The 15,480-nt window shown below is 40.4% G+C and overlaps 2 protein-coding genes across 3 annotated transcripts in view; one reads left to right on the top strand and one right to left on the bottom strand.

Annotated features, from left to right (window-relative positions):
• Window positions 1–867: 867 nt before the first annotated feature.
• Window positions 868–4,186, bottom strand: CCDC103 (coiled-coil domain containing 103). Its single transcript, XM_063132860.1, is given in 4 exon segments — window positions 868–1,530; window positions 1,532–1,609; window positions 2,247–2,372; window positions 3,716–4,186. Coding segments are annotated over 4 exon segments (711 nt in total). The 5' UTR covers window positions 3,853–4,186; the 3' UTR covers window positions 868–1,160.
• Window positions 4,187–5,762: 1,576 nt separating this feature from the next.
• EFTUD2 (elongation factor Tu GTP binding domain containing 2) overlaps window positions 5,763–15,480 on the top strand; it is a 98,513-nt gene continuing 88,795 nt past the window's right edge. Inside the window, exons 1-5 of one of the 2 annotated variants that reach the window (XM_063132965.1) lie at window positions 5,832–5,850; window positions 6,581–6,623; window positions 7,943–8,057; window positions 9,179–9,344; window positions 11,791–11,869. In XM_063132965.1, coding sequence (XP_062989035.1) covers window positions 7,953–8,057; window positions 9,179–9,344; window positions 11,791–11,869 — 350 coding nt within the window. In that variant the 5' untranslated portion in view covers window positions 5,832–5,850; window positions 6,581–6,623; window positions 7,943–7,952. Of the gene's footprint in view, window positions 5,851–6,580; window positions 6,624–7,942; window positions 8,058–9,178; window positions 9,345–11,790; window positions 11,870–15,480 lie in introns of both variants that reach the window. The other variant, XM_063132956.1, reaches the window with a different exon arrangement.

The following is a 15,480-nucleotide window of genomic DNA, read 5'->3' as shown; positions in this document are numbered from 1 at the left end:
CTGCAATCTACCGTAGGTTAGGTGATGGATGTTTTTTTAAAAAATAATAATTTTCTACCAGAATGTTTCATTACTTTGTTGGGAAGAGGTATTTTCCTTGATCCTTTCCTTCAAGACCACGTGTTCTTTATAATTCCAATTAATAAAGTTCCTGTTTTCTTTTCCTTTGATTTAAAACTTAAATATTGACTTAATATTGCCAAGTTAACATTGGCCTGGGTGTACAAAAGTATTTCTGGTTTCAAATGTTTCCTCCAGCCTATACCTGAAAAACAATTTGCTCTGATATTCATATGCTTGTTTCCACTGCTGTAACATGCATCTAGAAAATTGGGAGACCATCAATCCATCCTACCCCGTACTCGCTATCATGCACCTCTAGAAATAAAATGCATAGTCTGGCCTTTAATTTGTAACATAAAAGCAGGGGGCAGGGGAAGCACTACGGCTCAACCTTGCCTTCAGGTTCTGCCTTCTGACCTAGCAGGCATTTTCTCCAATCCCAGATGTGAAGGGTTGGTTGTGGTTATTCAAGGAAAAATAAAATGTATACCTTTAAAGGCACCCAGATTTGAAAGTTACTATTTTGGCTGAGCCATAACATGGCAAACATGTTCTGAGGTTAAGCCTTGCTAGGTGCTAGCAAAACCAGAAGTTCAACAGCACTTGTGCCAAGAGATACAAGATAAACCACAGCAGAAACTATTAGTTAACACATATTTCCTCTTCCCTCCCCATCCACTTTTCCTTATGTGTCATGTCTTTTTTAGAATGTAAGCCTGAGGGTAGGGACTGTCTTCTTTATTGATAAATTGTAAGCCGTTCCAAGAGCCTTTTGGCTGAGGTGCGGGATAAAAATACTCTAAATAAATAAATAAATACATTTATTGACATATGGTTAGAGACGGCAACCCCATGTAAAAACTGAATAGCAGGTGCAAAAGAGACAAAAAGCGAGTCGTAAAGATATCTGTTCCACTGGACATCTGTTCTGCATTAGCCCTACTGAGATTAAAGGCAGATCTGCAAGGGCGTACATGAACTTTTTCACATCTCCCACTCATCTGCAAGGGCAATGATGCTGACAGAAGTTCCAATCCTCCCTGTATTCTGAAGATTTCCCTATGTGGTGTGGCTGGTGATACAAACTTAAGACTCATTCAGCAGACGTGGTAAAGATGCATCAGTTTCACCAGTTTTCTTTCAACTAGCCCATTTACTTGGCAATCCATTTGTGTAACAGCTGCATTTTCTTCATCTGAAGCACATGAAAATTCAGGAGGATTGGCAGTGTCAGTCTCCATTCTTTGCAGTTTCTCAAACAACTGCCTGCAGCCAGCCTTCTCTTGTTCACTCAGGAGTTCCACATTCAGTCCAAAACATTTAGTTCCTGGAAAACTCTCCAGAATCTCCAAGACTGTGTCCTGGTCTTTGGTACAGGCTTTTTCAGTGAGTACTTCTATGAATTCACCTAGGAGACCAAAGTAAAGATCTGTTTGAAAGATCTGGCACAGGTTCTGGGATCCAAGTTTGGCTGTTTTTCATGCATCTCCTCCAATCTCTGTAGAACTCTGCAGATGCAAAACTATACATGTTAAGATTCAATTATGTCATTTTTTTCTGTTGAACACAATTACAACATACTCCTTAAAAGAGCTGAAACATAGAAAATTCTAGTGTAAAGAAGCTCTAATTCTATACTATGTAATTTCCAGTCAAATTCTGTACTCAGAATGAATTGTGAAAATCATTGTGGTATGCACTGATAATGCCTATGTCACATACATATTATGTTTTCAGTTTGTATACTGAATTTGAATACTGCTGGTTGAGTATTTATAGATTATTATTTTTTAAAGTGGAGTGCCAAGAATATATGAATAAATGACAGGGCATATGATAATAAAGGGAAATGGATAAGAGGCAAGGGGAGAGAGAGAGAGATGCTGAAGCTCTCTTGCTGTTGCTGCATGCTTTTGAATATAGATCCTCAACCAAACAATAAGGGTTAGAAACATACATTTAAAATAAAGAAAAACTAATGTTCTCATGGCTCTACATATACTGTCAGATGTTTCCAATTTCTGAATTTAACAATCCTTTCAGTTCCAGTCCCTTACTCTGGGGTAAGATCTGCCATAATCAATAATCATTGATTTTTAAGAAACATTTGGAGAAACCAAAGTTCTACTCAAAAGGGATCAAGGATTTCAAAGCTCCTAGAGAGAAGTGTTCTCACTAGAGATAGATTCTCCTCACTCTCTTGTTTGCAGTCTGCTTTAATTGTGCAAGAGTTCCACAACGCTTTTCTTTTCTTCCCCATCTTGTCCCTTTTCTCCAGAGGTTTCAAGTGAGATGCTAGAACAATATCCCTGCAAGCAACAGAGAAGAGCGCATTATTGAAATTACAGCAGTAGCAGTTTGGCATACTATTACTGTGATTAGAAGACCTGTGTCTCCTATAATTACCTCTTTTATAAATTATTATAAGAGCAGAAACCTTGTCTGCTATCACATTCACCCTGTCTGAGTACTGCACCCTTTTAAATGCCCCTTGTCTAAAAAAAAAAGAAAAAAGAAAGCTCTGATCATCCACAACTATGGGTGGCTACAAACTACCATCTTTGCCACCTCTAGCTTATTATGTGTACTTTGCAACATGTGGAAAGCAGGCTATACAGTAAGGAGAAAACCTCCACTAACCCACAATTTGTATTATTAGAGTAGGAACTCTTTGCCATGTCATAAGCTTCTATTGATAAATGGTTCCTGATAAATCATTGTCCTATTTTATCAATTTCAAGGATGTATTTTAAAACAGTATAATTTGCCTGTTTTCTCTAAGATATCTAGAAGTTCAATCTTGATGTGGGGAAGCTGCATTTTATTGCTAGTACACATACATGTAATGGACACACATTAACATTTTTGTGAACCGCCCAGAAAGCTTCAGCTATTTGGCAGTATAAAAACATAATTAATTAATTATTATTATTATTATTATTATTATTATTTAAGGCTCTATAGCTGTCATTCAATATGCTACACCAGGGGTGCTTCCAGACAAGGCTTTTATTGTGCAATAGACCTGCCACATTCACAGAATTTTACAGCGGGAGTCCATATTATGATGCTGTCTTCCATCAGTAACGCTCCCATGGTTATACCACTACTGTCTTTTTCCCCCACAAAAAAAATCCACTGAGGAAAAGACAAAATAAATGCATAACGTATTTGACTTGTAGTGGTAGGAGCCCTTCATCTGGAAGCACTCTGCATGAAGTTAACTTTGAACAACTTATATTACGGGATAATTATAAATTTCTCCTTTCTTTTTAGAACAGCCTAAAACCATGTATAATAGCAGAGGAAGAGCAGCCCAGGCAGTGATCCTTGATGTGAGAAAAGGGATGTTACAAGATCATCCTATTTTCACCTGAGAAATGTTGAAAAGTACGCCATGTAGGTCAGGCTGTATCTATCCTTTGTATCACATCAACAACCATCCAGAGAGCTTTGGCTATGGGGTGGTATATAAATGTCAAAACAATAGAACCTCAGTAGTAGCCCACACGCTTTGCATGAATAAACTGCAAGTTTCAATCCTCAGGTATGACAGGGAAAGAGCCACTACCAAGCAATTTAGACTACACTGAACTAGATGCATTGATGGTCTGACACAGTAGCATCCTATGTTCCTATAAATTCAAGAAACCTGAATTCTTCATAGGATGCCACTTTCTGGTGCACTGCTCGGAACTTGGCCTCATTTTCTCTCTGGTACTTTTCATCAGTGGCAATAGCTTCTTCCAACTCTTTCTCCAAAGCATGGAAATCTATTATGCCCTCCATTTTGGGAACCTAAAAGCAACACAACCAATAAATTGTTTAAGTATCAACTCCCCCCACCCCAAAGAATGGAATAAACTCTTAAATAATCTCACAGGGTCAAAGGTATTAATTTGAGGGGGGAGGAGAAAACCTGTGTGTAAAGAAATCAAACTATACTAGTGACAATCCAAACATACTGTTATGCACTTCCCACTTTCCCAAATGGCCAGAGGTTCCAGGGGTGGAAGTGTACTATGGGGTTCAGTTTCCTTTGGGGAGAGAGCACTGAAGATGTACAGAATATTTGTAAAATTTGTTTTATTTGTATATGTACAAGCAGAGCACAGCAGAAGCAAATCAGTACCACAGATCTGCTAATCCAGAGTCAGATTCTCAGAGGGAGCTGCTTCATCTTCAACCATCTCCAACTTTCTGTGACTCTTGCCAACTGAAACTGCAAAACCTGGCTGTTTATCTGTTGTTGATGTCCCCTGCCTAAGAGGTATCATATTCCCAAGTTCTGATGAGTACCAGTGGGACTTGCACCAAAACGTTGCACAGTTCTCCTATTCAGTTACAAGTCAATCAAGCCATGCCCTCCTCCATAATATTCTATTCCATTGGCCCTCCCATCAGTTTTCTGTTTCCCCCTCTCAACAGTCAGCACATGACTATTTTTAGGCTCACATCTCTTCTGGGGGGTGGGGGATACTTTTGCAAGCCTCTCTCTTTTATGCATGGGTAGTGCCATTTTAGCAACGTAAATAACAGCAGTCATAGCCTGAACATTAGAAATACATGCTGAGTTCGGACAACACGCTAATAGTTTTTTCCCATTCTGTTCCTATTACCCCCACCAAGTTGATTAGCGTGTCGTCCGAACTCAGCCAAACAGAATAACTCCATTCCATAGGTTGGAGAATTTTTCAGTTATTAAGGAACATTTTTTTTATGTTCTTGGCCTCCGTCATACAACATTTCACACAAAATTCTTACTTTTATGTGTAAGTTGCTATTTACATTTGCCAGGATCTACACTACTATTATAACGGTTTATAAGGGTTATGACAACTGTTCAGGCCCAGGACACATTACATATACCGGTTTCATACTGTTTTAAAAGTGTTATATCCTGCCTGGTGTAGATCGGCCCTTGGTTTCCTTTTCCCTCTCTGTCCGTTTTCCCTATTTGCATGGTGTCTATTAAATTGTGAAGCATAATCATAAACTGCCTTGAGAACATTGACAGAAAGGCGATATATAAACGTAAGTAAACAAGTACAGTGCAATCCTATGTATGTCTACTCAGAAGTAAGCCCCACTGAGTTCAATAAGACTTAATCCCATGGTAAATCGGTATAGTATTGCAGCCTAGATCTTTCGCGATAGACCCCTTAGCGGTAATCAAGATGGCCCAAAATAACAACGCCACTCCTGGCCACTCCGCAGCCAACGTCTGGAGGTTTCACTGGACTAATTTTATGTATCTCCACATACAACATAGACCCGGAATTTGGCCCTCGAAATCCCGCTCGTCCCTCCCCACAGATACCAGGCAGAAGACTGAGGGAAAAGAGGCTCTTCGCTCCCGTCTGGAACTGTGTGGAGGCCGTGATCAGAGCGCGAAACCTGGGTTTCCATAGCAACGGGGCTCCAGGTTGATTTCCATTACAACCACAATACATCGAAGTGGGGCGGACTCTCCGCCATCGAAGCCGGCTGCAGTAAACGCCTGCTCATAACCCACTTCGTGATTATTTTTCTGTTTACCTATCCATATCCATGAGAAGCAGAACCATATTTGTATATATGTCCCAAGCACCGAAACAAAAGAAGGAAAAAGGCGGCAAATCAACCAGGCAATAAAGTGGGCAGCCTCATCCGGAGGAAGTGGGAGGGCTTTTCCACTAGTGTCGCAGCGGCATGAAACCGGAAGGGGAACGTAGCAAGTAACGCACATTTGCCTAGTGAGGCGCCGTCATTGCTGAGGAAAGCGCTGCCGAGGAGGGAAAGTTAAAGGTAGGACAAAGCGTGTGTATGTATGCCTTTTCTAGCTGCACGTGTTTTTCTCCTGCAACTGTAAGGGCTTGATTGGTGTTTTTAAACACGAAATGACCGCTTGGGCTGCAAGTAATCCTAAATACATTTATTAGGACTAAGCCCAATTGAGCGGAGAGGGAACTAAATTCCGAGTAAATGCTTAACAGACGCTGGCACAGTTGTGGGAAGGAGCCATCTGTAGAACAGGGATGCAGAGCCTCAGGCCCACGGGTCAAATTTGGCCCACCTGCGGTTTCCCAGATGGCTCCACAACTTTCTCTCTTGGCCACCAATCGTTTGGTTTCCTGGTTTTTGTATAGCCTTCCCCCCCCCCACCCCAATTCTAAAAGGTTGAAATTCGACTCCTAAAACCCTAAGTTACTGGCAGGAAGAGCTTTAACGTAAACTATGCTGATATTTATGGCACCATCCCCTTTACTTTCAGGCCTGCCCACCACTGGGAAACTGTCCCCCAGAGTTTCTCTGAAATGGTATTTGGCTCTTGCTTCAACACCCCTGCTGTAGAGGGTAAGGGGTGGAGAGGTCAAAGAGCTTAGGCACATGCCTTCTACTTGACAGGTGCAGCCAGGCCAAATCTAAGCACTTCCATGCCCCATTGATTACAGTGGGGGGAAATTAGTATGTGCTTAATGGGCCTAGCAATGCAATCCTATACATGCCCACTTAATTTAATGGGACTTAGTTCCAGCTAAGTGTTTTATAGATTTGCAGCCTAAAAGAACATACCTTTGGTAAGATGCTAACTTGTATATATTTATTTTTTAAAACACAATAGTTGGGAAATGATTGTGTGTTTATGAAAGGGGAGCTACTGAATTAGAATAAGCCTAGCAAATACATACTAATGTATTCATAGAATCATAGAATAGCAGAGTTGGAAGGGGCCTACAAGGCCATCGAGTCCAACCCCCTGCTTAATGCAGGAATCCACCCTAAAGCATCCCTGACAGTTGGTTGTCCAACTGCCTCTTGAAGGCCTCTAGTGTGGGAGAGGCCACAACCTCCCTAGGTAACGGATTCCATTGTTGTACTGCTCTAACAGTCAGGAAGTTTTTCCTAATGTCCAGCTGGAATCTGGCTTCCTTTAACTTGACCCTGTTATTCATACAATCAGTTATTGAATTATTGTATGAATTATTGATTCATACAATCAAATAATTATTTGTAGCTAGTGAGCTTACTCTTTTACAAGAATTTCTCAAGATGAGCCATGGGAAAGAAGTGGGGCCAAGGACTTTCTGTTTAGAAACATTAATTAATATTTTTGCTATAGTCCTATTAAAATATAATAAAACAAAGTTATTAAGAGGTTCGCTTGGCACCTACACTGTTTTCCTTCCGTCGTCAGCTGAAGACCTTTTTATTTTCTCAGTATTTTAACACTTAATTTAACTTAAATTTAAACTTTGCTGTTTTAATCTCATATTTTAACCTATATCAAATTTTGCTGTGTGGTTTTATCCTGGTTGTGCTTTTTATATTTTATTTTGTATTTGTGTTTTTAAATTGTTGGTTGTTTTTATGTTCTTCATGGTTTTAATTTTTGTGAACCGCCCAGAGAGCTTTGGCTATTGGGAGGTATAAAAATGTAATAAATAAATAAATAAATAAATAAATGAGCTTTGGCAATTGTATGCCATGCCTTCCATCTGAAGATATTTTCTTCTGGAAAAAGAAAGTTGTAGAAGGACACGGGTAAACTAGAATTCAGGAAGATCAGTTGGGAGTTGTGGAAGGGAAACTAGGGAAGGAGCAGACAGGCTGAGGAACTGGAAATGGGGAACAGGCTGCCATGATAGGCAGCTATATAGAGGTTGCTATCTGTGATGTCTGTACATGTGAAGTTCACAATAAAAATTAACTATAACATTACAATAAACAGAAATAGATCATAAAATTCTCACAATTAAGTTCTCACAATTAAGGCTGCAATATCAGGTTAGTAGCATACCACAGAAGTAGTAAAATATAGAAATAACATTGTCAGGATTAAAACTGGCCCTGTGGTATTTATTTCCATAGTTTTCTTTCCCACCCACCCCCTTCCCAGTTCCAGCAAAATGGATGCGGACCTGTATGATGAGTTTGGGAATTATATCGGCCCAGAGCTTGATTCTGATGATGATGATGATGAAACAGGTCGCGATTCAAAGGATCTTGATGAGGTATGGAAACCATACTTTTGATACAGATGTCAACTGTACTAAACAGAATAATAGAATTGTAGAATAGCAGAGTTGGAAGGTGCCTATAAGGCCATCAAGTCCAACCCCCTGCTCAATGCAGGAATCCAATGATTTGTGGCTTTATTTAAGGCTGTCAGCTAATTAAATGTTTTAGTCTTACTTGGTTAAGCAGTTAGTTAAATGTCTGTGTTGAGCAGGGTGGATAAAAATCATTGATTTTTTAGATATATATTTTTTTTTAAAATGGATTTTTTTCTGATTTTTTATTTAAATTGGATTTTTTTTAATAAAATCTATCTAAAGATAGTTTTCTATTTAAGTTACATTATAGTGCAAAGGTTATTCATCATGAAATAAGGATTAATTTTTAATTATGTAGCATGAGGCTGTTTAAATTTTTTTGGTAAATGAATTCCATTAATCCATTCACAATGTCATGCTCTTCCAGAGGTTTCTGTAACATTATTTTTCTCCTTCCAATAAAGTACAGCAGAAAAGTTGTCCAAATATGAATGATTAACCTATTAAACTGGAGATAGTTCACCTCACAATAATTTCATAATTATCTATCTATGATGTGTTTCTAATAGTATAACCAAATCAGTATTTTTATATATATATAACTGTAAAGCTAATTTGAAAAGTTGCTATTCTAAAAATGAAACCTTCATCCGGTTGTAAATATTAAGATTATACCAGCAAGAATGAGTCTTTGGTAACTCTGAGTTGTGTAAAATATAGCGAGGAAGAGTGCACTTTGGGGGAGGGGGAGGCACATTAAATCGAGTCTTTTCTGAGTAGTGATTTAAATCATGATTTAAATCAAATTGATTTAAATCAAATCCACCCTGGTGTTGAGGTACCTCAAAGGTGTTTGAGAATCCTGAGAAAGGTGCTGAGTTATTAACTTCAAGAGTAGCCATGTTACACTGTTGTTGCAAAAGTAACTGATTGTCCTATGGCACATTAAATACTGACAAATACAGTGTAGTGTGAAGTTTTTCAGTATTGATGTTGTAGTTGTCAAGTGAGGAACAAGCTTCAAGTTCTGTAATTGGGACCATACTAGGTGGAAGTTACTAGAGAACATTCTGTTTCAGGATGATGATGATGATGATGATGATGAGATGGGAGACCACGATGAAGACCATCCTGGGATGGATGTGGTTTTGCATGAGGATAAGAAATATTATCCGACTGCTGAGGAGGTCTATGGTCCAGAGGTGGAGACTATAGTACAGGAGGAAGACACACAGCCTCTGACAGGTGAGAAATTTGAGGGCATAACTCCAGGTTTAAAATACTTTATTTGCATATTGACAGGGCAGCCAAAAGATATGTGGAAAGGACAGGTCTCCATCTAAACTGTAAAAGAATGCACACCTGAGAAAATTTCTAGGAGCCAGTGTCCTAGGAGTCAGCTCCTTTCAAAGAAAGAGAGAAAATATCAGTTGGCATCTGGCCAACTTTCAAACAGTTTTCTTAATTGCATCTCTCTACATAAGTCAGCCTTCCTCATTGTGGTAATCGCAAAATGCTTTGGACTACAACTCCCATCATCCCAGACCATTGGCCATGCTGACTGGCTCTGATAGGAGTTGTAGTCTAAAACATCTAGATCAGGGACAGAAAAACTCAGACCTGGTGGGGAGGGGGGCAAATTGGGCCCTTTGGGTTTCTAAATGCAGCCCTCCAGGGTTTCCCAGAAAGCCATGCCCTTTTCCCTAACCTCCAATTGTTTGGTGGATTCTTGGCTTTTGTGCAGTTTTTTCCCCATTGTAAAAGGTTGAAATGCCTTTCCTAAAGCTTAGATACTGGCAGTAAGAGGTTTAAGCTAAAATATACTGATATTTTTTGGTATTTTAGCCCCATTCCTTTGGCTATGTCCACCACTGGAATGTGGTTCCCAAGAGCTTCTTTGAAATGGATTTGGCCCTCCATCTGAAAGAGGTTCTGCTTTTCTGATCTAGAGGGTACCACATCAGGAAAGGCTGATATAAGTGTATTAGTAGCTGTCTAGATCTCATTAAGGTACATTTGTATCCTACCCTTCAATATGTTGTATTTCAAGGGCAGATTACATATTTTAATTTTAAAACTAGTATACAGAAGATGAAACAAGCAGTAAAATCTAAACAGCATAAAGGATAACAAATTAAGTTTTTCAAGCAACATAAAACATAAGAACTAAAAATACAGTGGAAAAATAAAAATCTTAACCTGACAATGAGAAAACATCAGTGTAGGTGCCAGGCAAATTTCTCTGACGTGGGGAGAGCATGTAAAGATGAGAAATCACAACCAAGAAGGCCCTCTCCCAAATGGCAGGCATGTCTGGAGGAGGGTCTCTGTAGATTAGGGTTGAGGATTGTGTTGTCCTCCAGATGGTGGTGGACTGCAACTCCCATCATCCCTCACCATTGGCTGATGGAAGTTGGAGTCCATCAACATCTGGAGGGCCGCACATTCATCATCCTTGCTGTAGTTAATTTCAATGTATGAACAGGTTGGTTGGGAATAGACATTCCATCAGTTTTCCGAGCTGTTTATGGCTTTAAAAGTAAACATCAGCACTTTGGATTGGTCTCAGAAACGGAGCAGGAACTAGAAGAGTAAACCTTTGTCAAAGCTGTACCACTTCAGACTGTAGGTGAGGGTTCAATGATAGAATGGTGCTCCATAGATATCTATATCTATATCTGAAACACTATGGCAATGTGTGGCACGCTTGAGGTTTTGAGCTATGAGCAACATGATAAACACACTTGATATAGCTGACACTGAAACATCATTGCCGAAGCAGCCAAGTTGCTTCGGGCCAATAGCCAGACACTGCCCCCTGCCTGCTCACCCGTGGGACTTGCCTGAGGCCATTGAGCTGCCCAGCCTATTCTCTGGGCTATAGATTTAATGTTGTAAAAGAGGTTTAGCTTAGAGGAGTCCAGGTGGCTCACTGGCACGCACAAAGGCCTCAAGTAAGTTCTGCAAGTTGGGGGACAGCGGCTGGGAGTGAGGCAGGCGGGAGTGGCTGGGAGGGGGGAGCAGCAGCTGTCCCTGTGTGTATAAAGAAATTTATGATACTGAGCAATAAAATATTAGCGTGCAAATGCTCTTGCCTCGCGGTTGCACACAGAGGCCTCTGATAAGTCCCGTGGGGTGTGTGTGGAATCCAGTGGATTCCTGGTCAGTCTCACACCTGGAAAACTATAGCAGCACCCCTGTATGTATAAAGAAATTTATGATACTAAGCCATAAAATACTAGCATGCAAATGTTCTCTGTGTGAGTCAAGCTGATATAATAATAAAAAACTCCCTGTGCGTATATAACTATCACTTTGGGCAGAAGGGTTGCAGCAAAGCCTTCTCTGTGACATACTAGTTGGGTGTACAAGGCTTTATGTGAATCTCTCTGTGTTATTTTGTTTGTTTCGTTAGAATTTTTGCATGTAGCAGCAGTTATGTGACCACTCACTTCTAGTCTGTAGTGGTACAGCCCAAACACATTGCCTCAATGAGAACTAGGCCATCTAATGCTGTATTGTCTGCATCCAGTCATAGCTCTACTGTCTACTTCATTCCAGGACCAGTAGGATGGAAAGCATTTGCAATGCATCACTCCCACCCTACTCCATACCACTGACCACAGTGTGTAGAGGTGGGTTCTCCTTAGTTTTACCTTTAAAAAAGTGGCATTCTTGTGTTTCCTTTCAGAACCTATTATTAAACCAGTGAAGACGAAGAAATTTTCTCTTATGGAACAAACACTGCCAGTCACAGTGTATGAAATGGAGTGAGTACAGTATGCAGTTTTTTTATTTAATGATTTTTATTGTTTCAAACATCAGGCATACATACCACAAAATCATTACATAAAATACAAACAGAAATACAAACATAAAATACACACAAAGATACACTAAAAACATCTAAGGTTAAGGTGTACTTTTGGACTTCTTCATATCAGAAATGTAAACTGTTTTCTCTTGTTCCTTAATTATATTTAACACAATAATCAAATTTATTTATTTCTTCTAACTTAACTATATCTTATACATTGAATCCACAGACAAATACCTCATTTCTCTGTTTCTTGCAAAAATTCTAACACAATAATCAGATCTTTCTTCTATCTTAACTATATCTCATACATTGAAGCCACAGACAAATTCATTATTTCTCTGTTTCTTGCAAAAATTCTATCAGAAGTTTCCATTCAGATATAAAAATGGATGTTGACCTTTCATTATCGATGTGAGTTTGGCCATTTCTGCCAGTTCCAGCATCTTCAACATCCATTCATTCATTGTTGGCATTGTTTCGTTCTTCCATTTTTGTGCATACAACAGTCTCGCTGCCGTTGTCATATATAGAAATAGAGTCCTCCCCTTCTCTTTTAACTGTTTATCCATTAGTCCCAGTAGGAAGGCTTCCTGTTTCATTTGCATTTAGTATTTTTTTAAAACTACTAAATGCAGTTTCCCGAGACACCCTTATACATTTTAGCTAACTTTACAGGAGACATATACCATCTGTACATCATCTTATAGAAATTTTCTTTAAATCTTGAACAATATGTGAATTTTAAATCCTTCCCCCACATATTCTTTCACTGTTCCGTTGTGACATTGTATCCAAAGTTTTGAGCCCATTTTATCATACAATCTTTTACCTGCTCATCCACTGTCTCGTTCTTTAATAAAAGTTTATATATCTTTGAGATAACATGCTCATCATTTGTACATAGTGCCAATTTTTGTCATCGTCCAGAAGTTCCTTGTGTTTTTATCAATATTTTCTGACATCTCACATCTCACAGACAGAGCATTAAGGGAGTCAGTGGTTATTTTATTCCTCTAAATTCATATCTGATCCTATTTTGTTGCCCTAGGGCATATAACAACTCTTTTAAATTACCTTCTCTTTATGTTGTTAATTACATTTATGCATCACTTTCTGCTGCAAAAAGCAGTCTCAAAGTGACTGTCTCTCTTTCTCTCTCTCTCTCTCTCTCTCTCTCACACACACACACACACACACGTAACAACAGAACAAAACAAGATCTAAATAAACCATAAGCAGCACAATAATATCATAAAAACATAAACTAAAACCAATACAATGTAAAAATTCTTCCTCCACAATACAAAAATCCCCCAAGCCTAAAATGAACAATACAAAAGCATCACACAACAATTGGGACATAACTAATGTCCAAATACCTGGGGAAATACATACGTCTTCACCTGGCACTGGGAAAAAGGCAAATGTTGGCACCAGGCAAGCTTCCTTGGGGAGAACGTTCCATAAACTTAGGGATAACACAGGCCCATTCCCCAAGCGCCACTCTTACCTTTTCTTGGAGGGGGCACATAGAGAAGGGCTCCTGCAAACCCATGGAGTTCCCATCAGACAACACAGGAACCACATGGATGCCCGCTAATCCTGTTGCAGCAGATGGGTAGCAAGTGTGGATAGTTCAGCCATTGTAGTGGGGGAAAGACACATGACACACTCCCAGGGATTGTGTTTTTGAGTGGTGGGTTGGCATGACATGACAGCCCACCAGGGTTTAATTTATCCTCAAGGAGCTGCAGTCTGTGCCAGCAGCCATTATGCAAACCCTGGCATAATGTCGTTGTTGCTTATGTCATCTGACCAAAGGCAGTGGGGGTTATTTGGGGGTTGTTTGACCGTCAGATAACCCCTGCTGTCTGGGTTTGGATGACATGACAAGCCACGACAACCCCTAGCCGGGGTTGAGTTGTGTGGCATCAGCATACTGATGGCAGTGCATCCCAAATGACCCTACTCAGCACTTGCATATTCATAATGTGAACAGCATGCACTGCAGCACCCCAAGGGTCAGTTAACCTGCAGTCAGTTGTCATATCATCAGAACCAAGTCAATAATGAATCCAGGAGTACTCTCAAGCAGCACATTTGCTCTTTCAGGGAGAGTGCGACTCCATCGTGCCAGTTCTACTTTGCCCATCCAGGCAGTGGAATCACCCACTAGCAGTGCCTCAGTCTTGTCTGACCCTCAGTTTATTGGCTTTCATCCAGTCCGTTACCAATACCAGGCACCAGTTCAGCACATTTTCCGCCACACTTCTTGAGATGAAGGAGAACTAGAGTTGTGTGACATCAGCATACTGATGGCAGTGCATTCCAAATGACCCTACTCAGCACTTTCATGTTGGTGTTAAATGCACATGGGACAGAATCAACCTCTGCACAACCCTACACTGGAGGCTCTATGTTGCTGAGCAATACCCTCCAAATACCATCCTCTGGAAGCAACTATCAATGGAGGAGTGGAACCACTGCATAGTATTGCCCCCAACTTCTAACTTGCCCAGCCACTCCAGAAGAATTATTTATTATTATGATTTACATTTTTATACTGCCCATCAGCCGAAGCTCTCTAGGCAGTGCACAACCAAAAACCATAAAATATAACAAGTACAAATTTAAAACGTTAAGAAGGCAATACGTTAAAAACCAGGGAAAGCCTGTGTAAAAAGGTATGTCTTCAGGAGGCGTTTAAAAGATATTACGATTCCTGCCTCCTGAACTGCCCGAGGGAGGGTCCTCCAGAGGGTGGGTGCCACCACAGAGAAGGCCCGCCGCTGAGGTTCTTCATGGCAGCATTTTATTCATCTTGGAATGGTGAGTAGGCATTCTCTGAGGATCGTAGTTGTCGCCTGGGTGTATATAAGGGAAGGCGGTCTGCTGGTATCCTGGTCCCAGATTGTTTAGGGCTTTGTAGGATAACAACATAACCTTGTATGTGGCTCGGTAGCTAACAGGTGGCCAGTGCAGTTCTTTTAATACAGATTTTATATGAGCAGAGCTAGGTGTCCCCATGAGCAAATTAGCTGCTGTGTTCTGCACTAGCTGCAGCTTCCAAACCACACACATGGATAGCCCCACATGGAGCGCATTACAGCAGTCTAATCGTGAGGTTACCAGTGCATGGATGACCATGGCAAGGCTATCCCTATCCAGGAACGGGCGTAGTTGGCGTACCATGGATACCATGATCGATGGTATTGAATGCTACTGAGAGATCAAGGAGCGTCAGCAGGGACTTGCTCCCTCTCTCTCTCCTGACACAGGTCATAGAGGACAACCAAGATAGTCTCAGGCCTGAACCCCAATTGAAATGGATCCAGAAGATCAGTCTCATCCAAGAGTGCATGAATCTGGTAAACTACCACCTGCTCAAGGACCTTGTCCAGGAAAGGAACCTGTGCAACCAGTCTAAAATTGTTCAGATCTTCCAAATCCAGGAAGGGCCTTGTCATGACCCACTCACATGAGACTCCTTTTTACCTTTTTCTTTAAAGTATCCCAACCATGAACGCAGTCGGTATACGGCTGCCCACTCTGCACTTGGTT

This window comes from Elgaria multicarinata, chromosome 1, assembly GCF_023053635.1.
Source record: "Elgaria multicarinata webbii isolate HBS135686 ecotype San Diego chromosome 1, rElgMul1.1.pri, whole genome shotgun sequence".
Taxonomy (NCBI): domain Eukaryota; kingdom Metazoa; phylum Chordata; class Lepidosauria; order Squamata; family Anguidae; genus Elgaria; species Elgaria multicarinata.
This window is presented reverse-complemented; position numbering and strand designations above follow the sequence as displayed.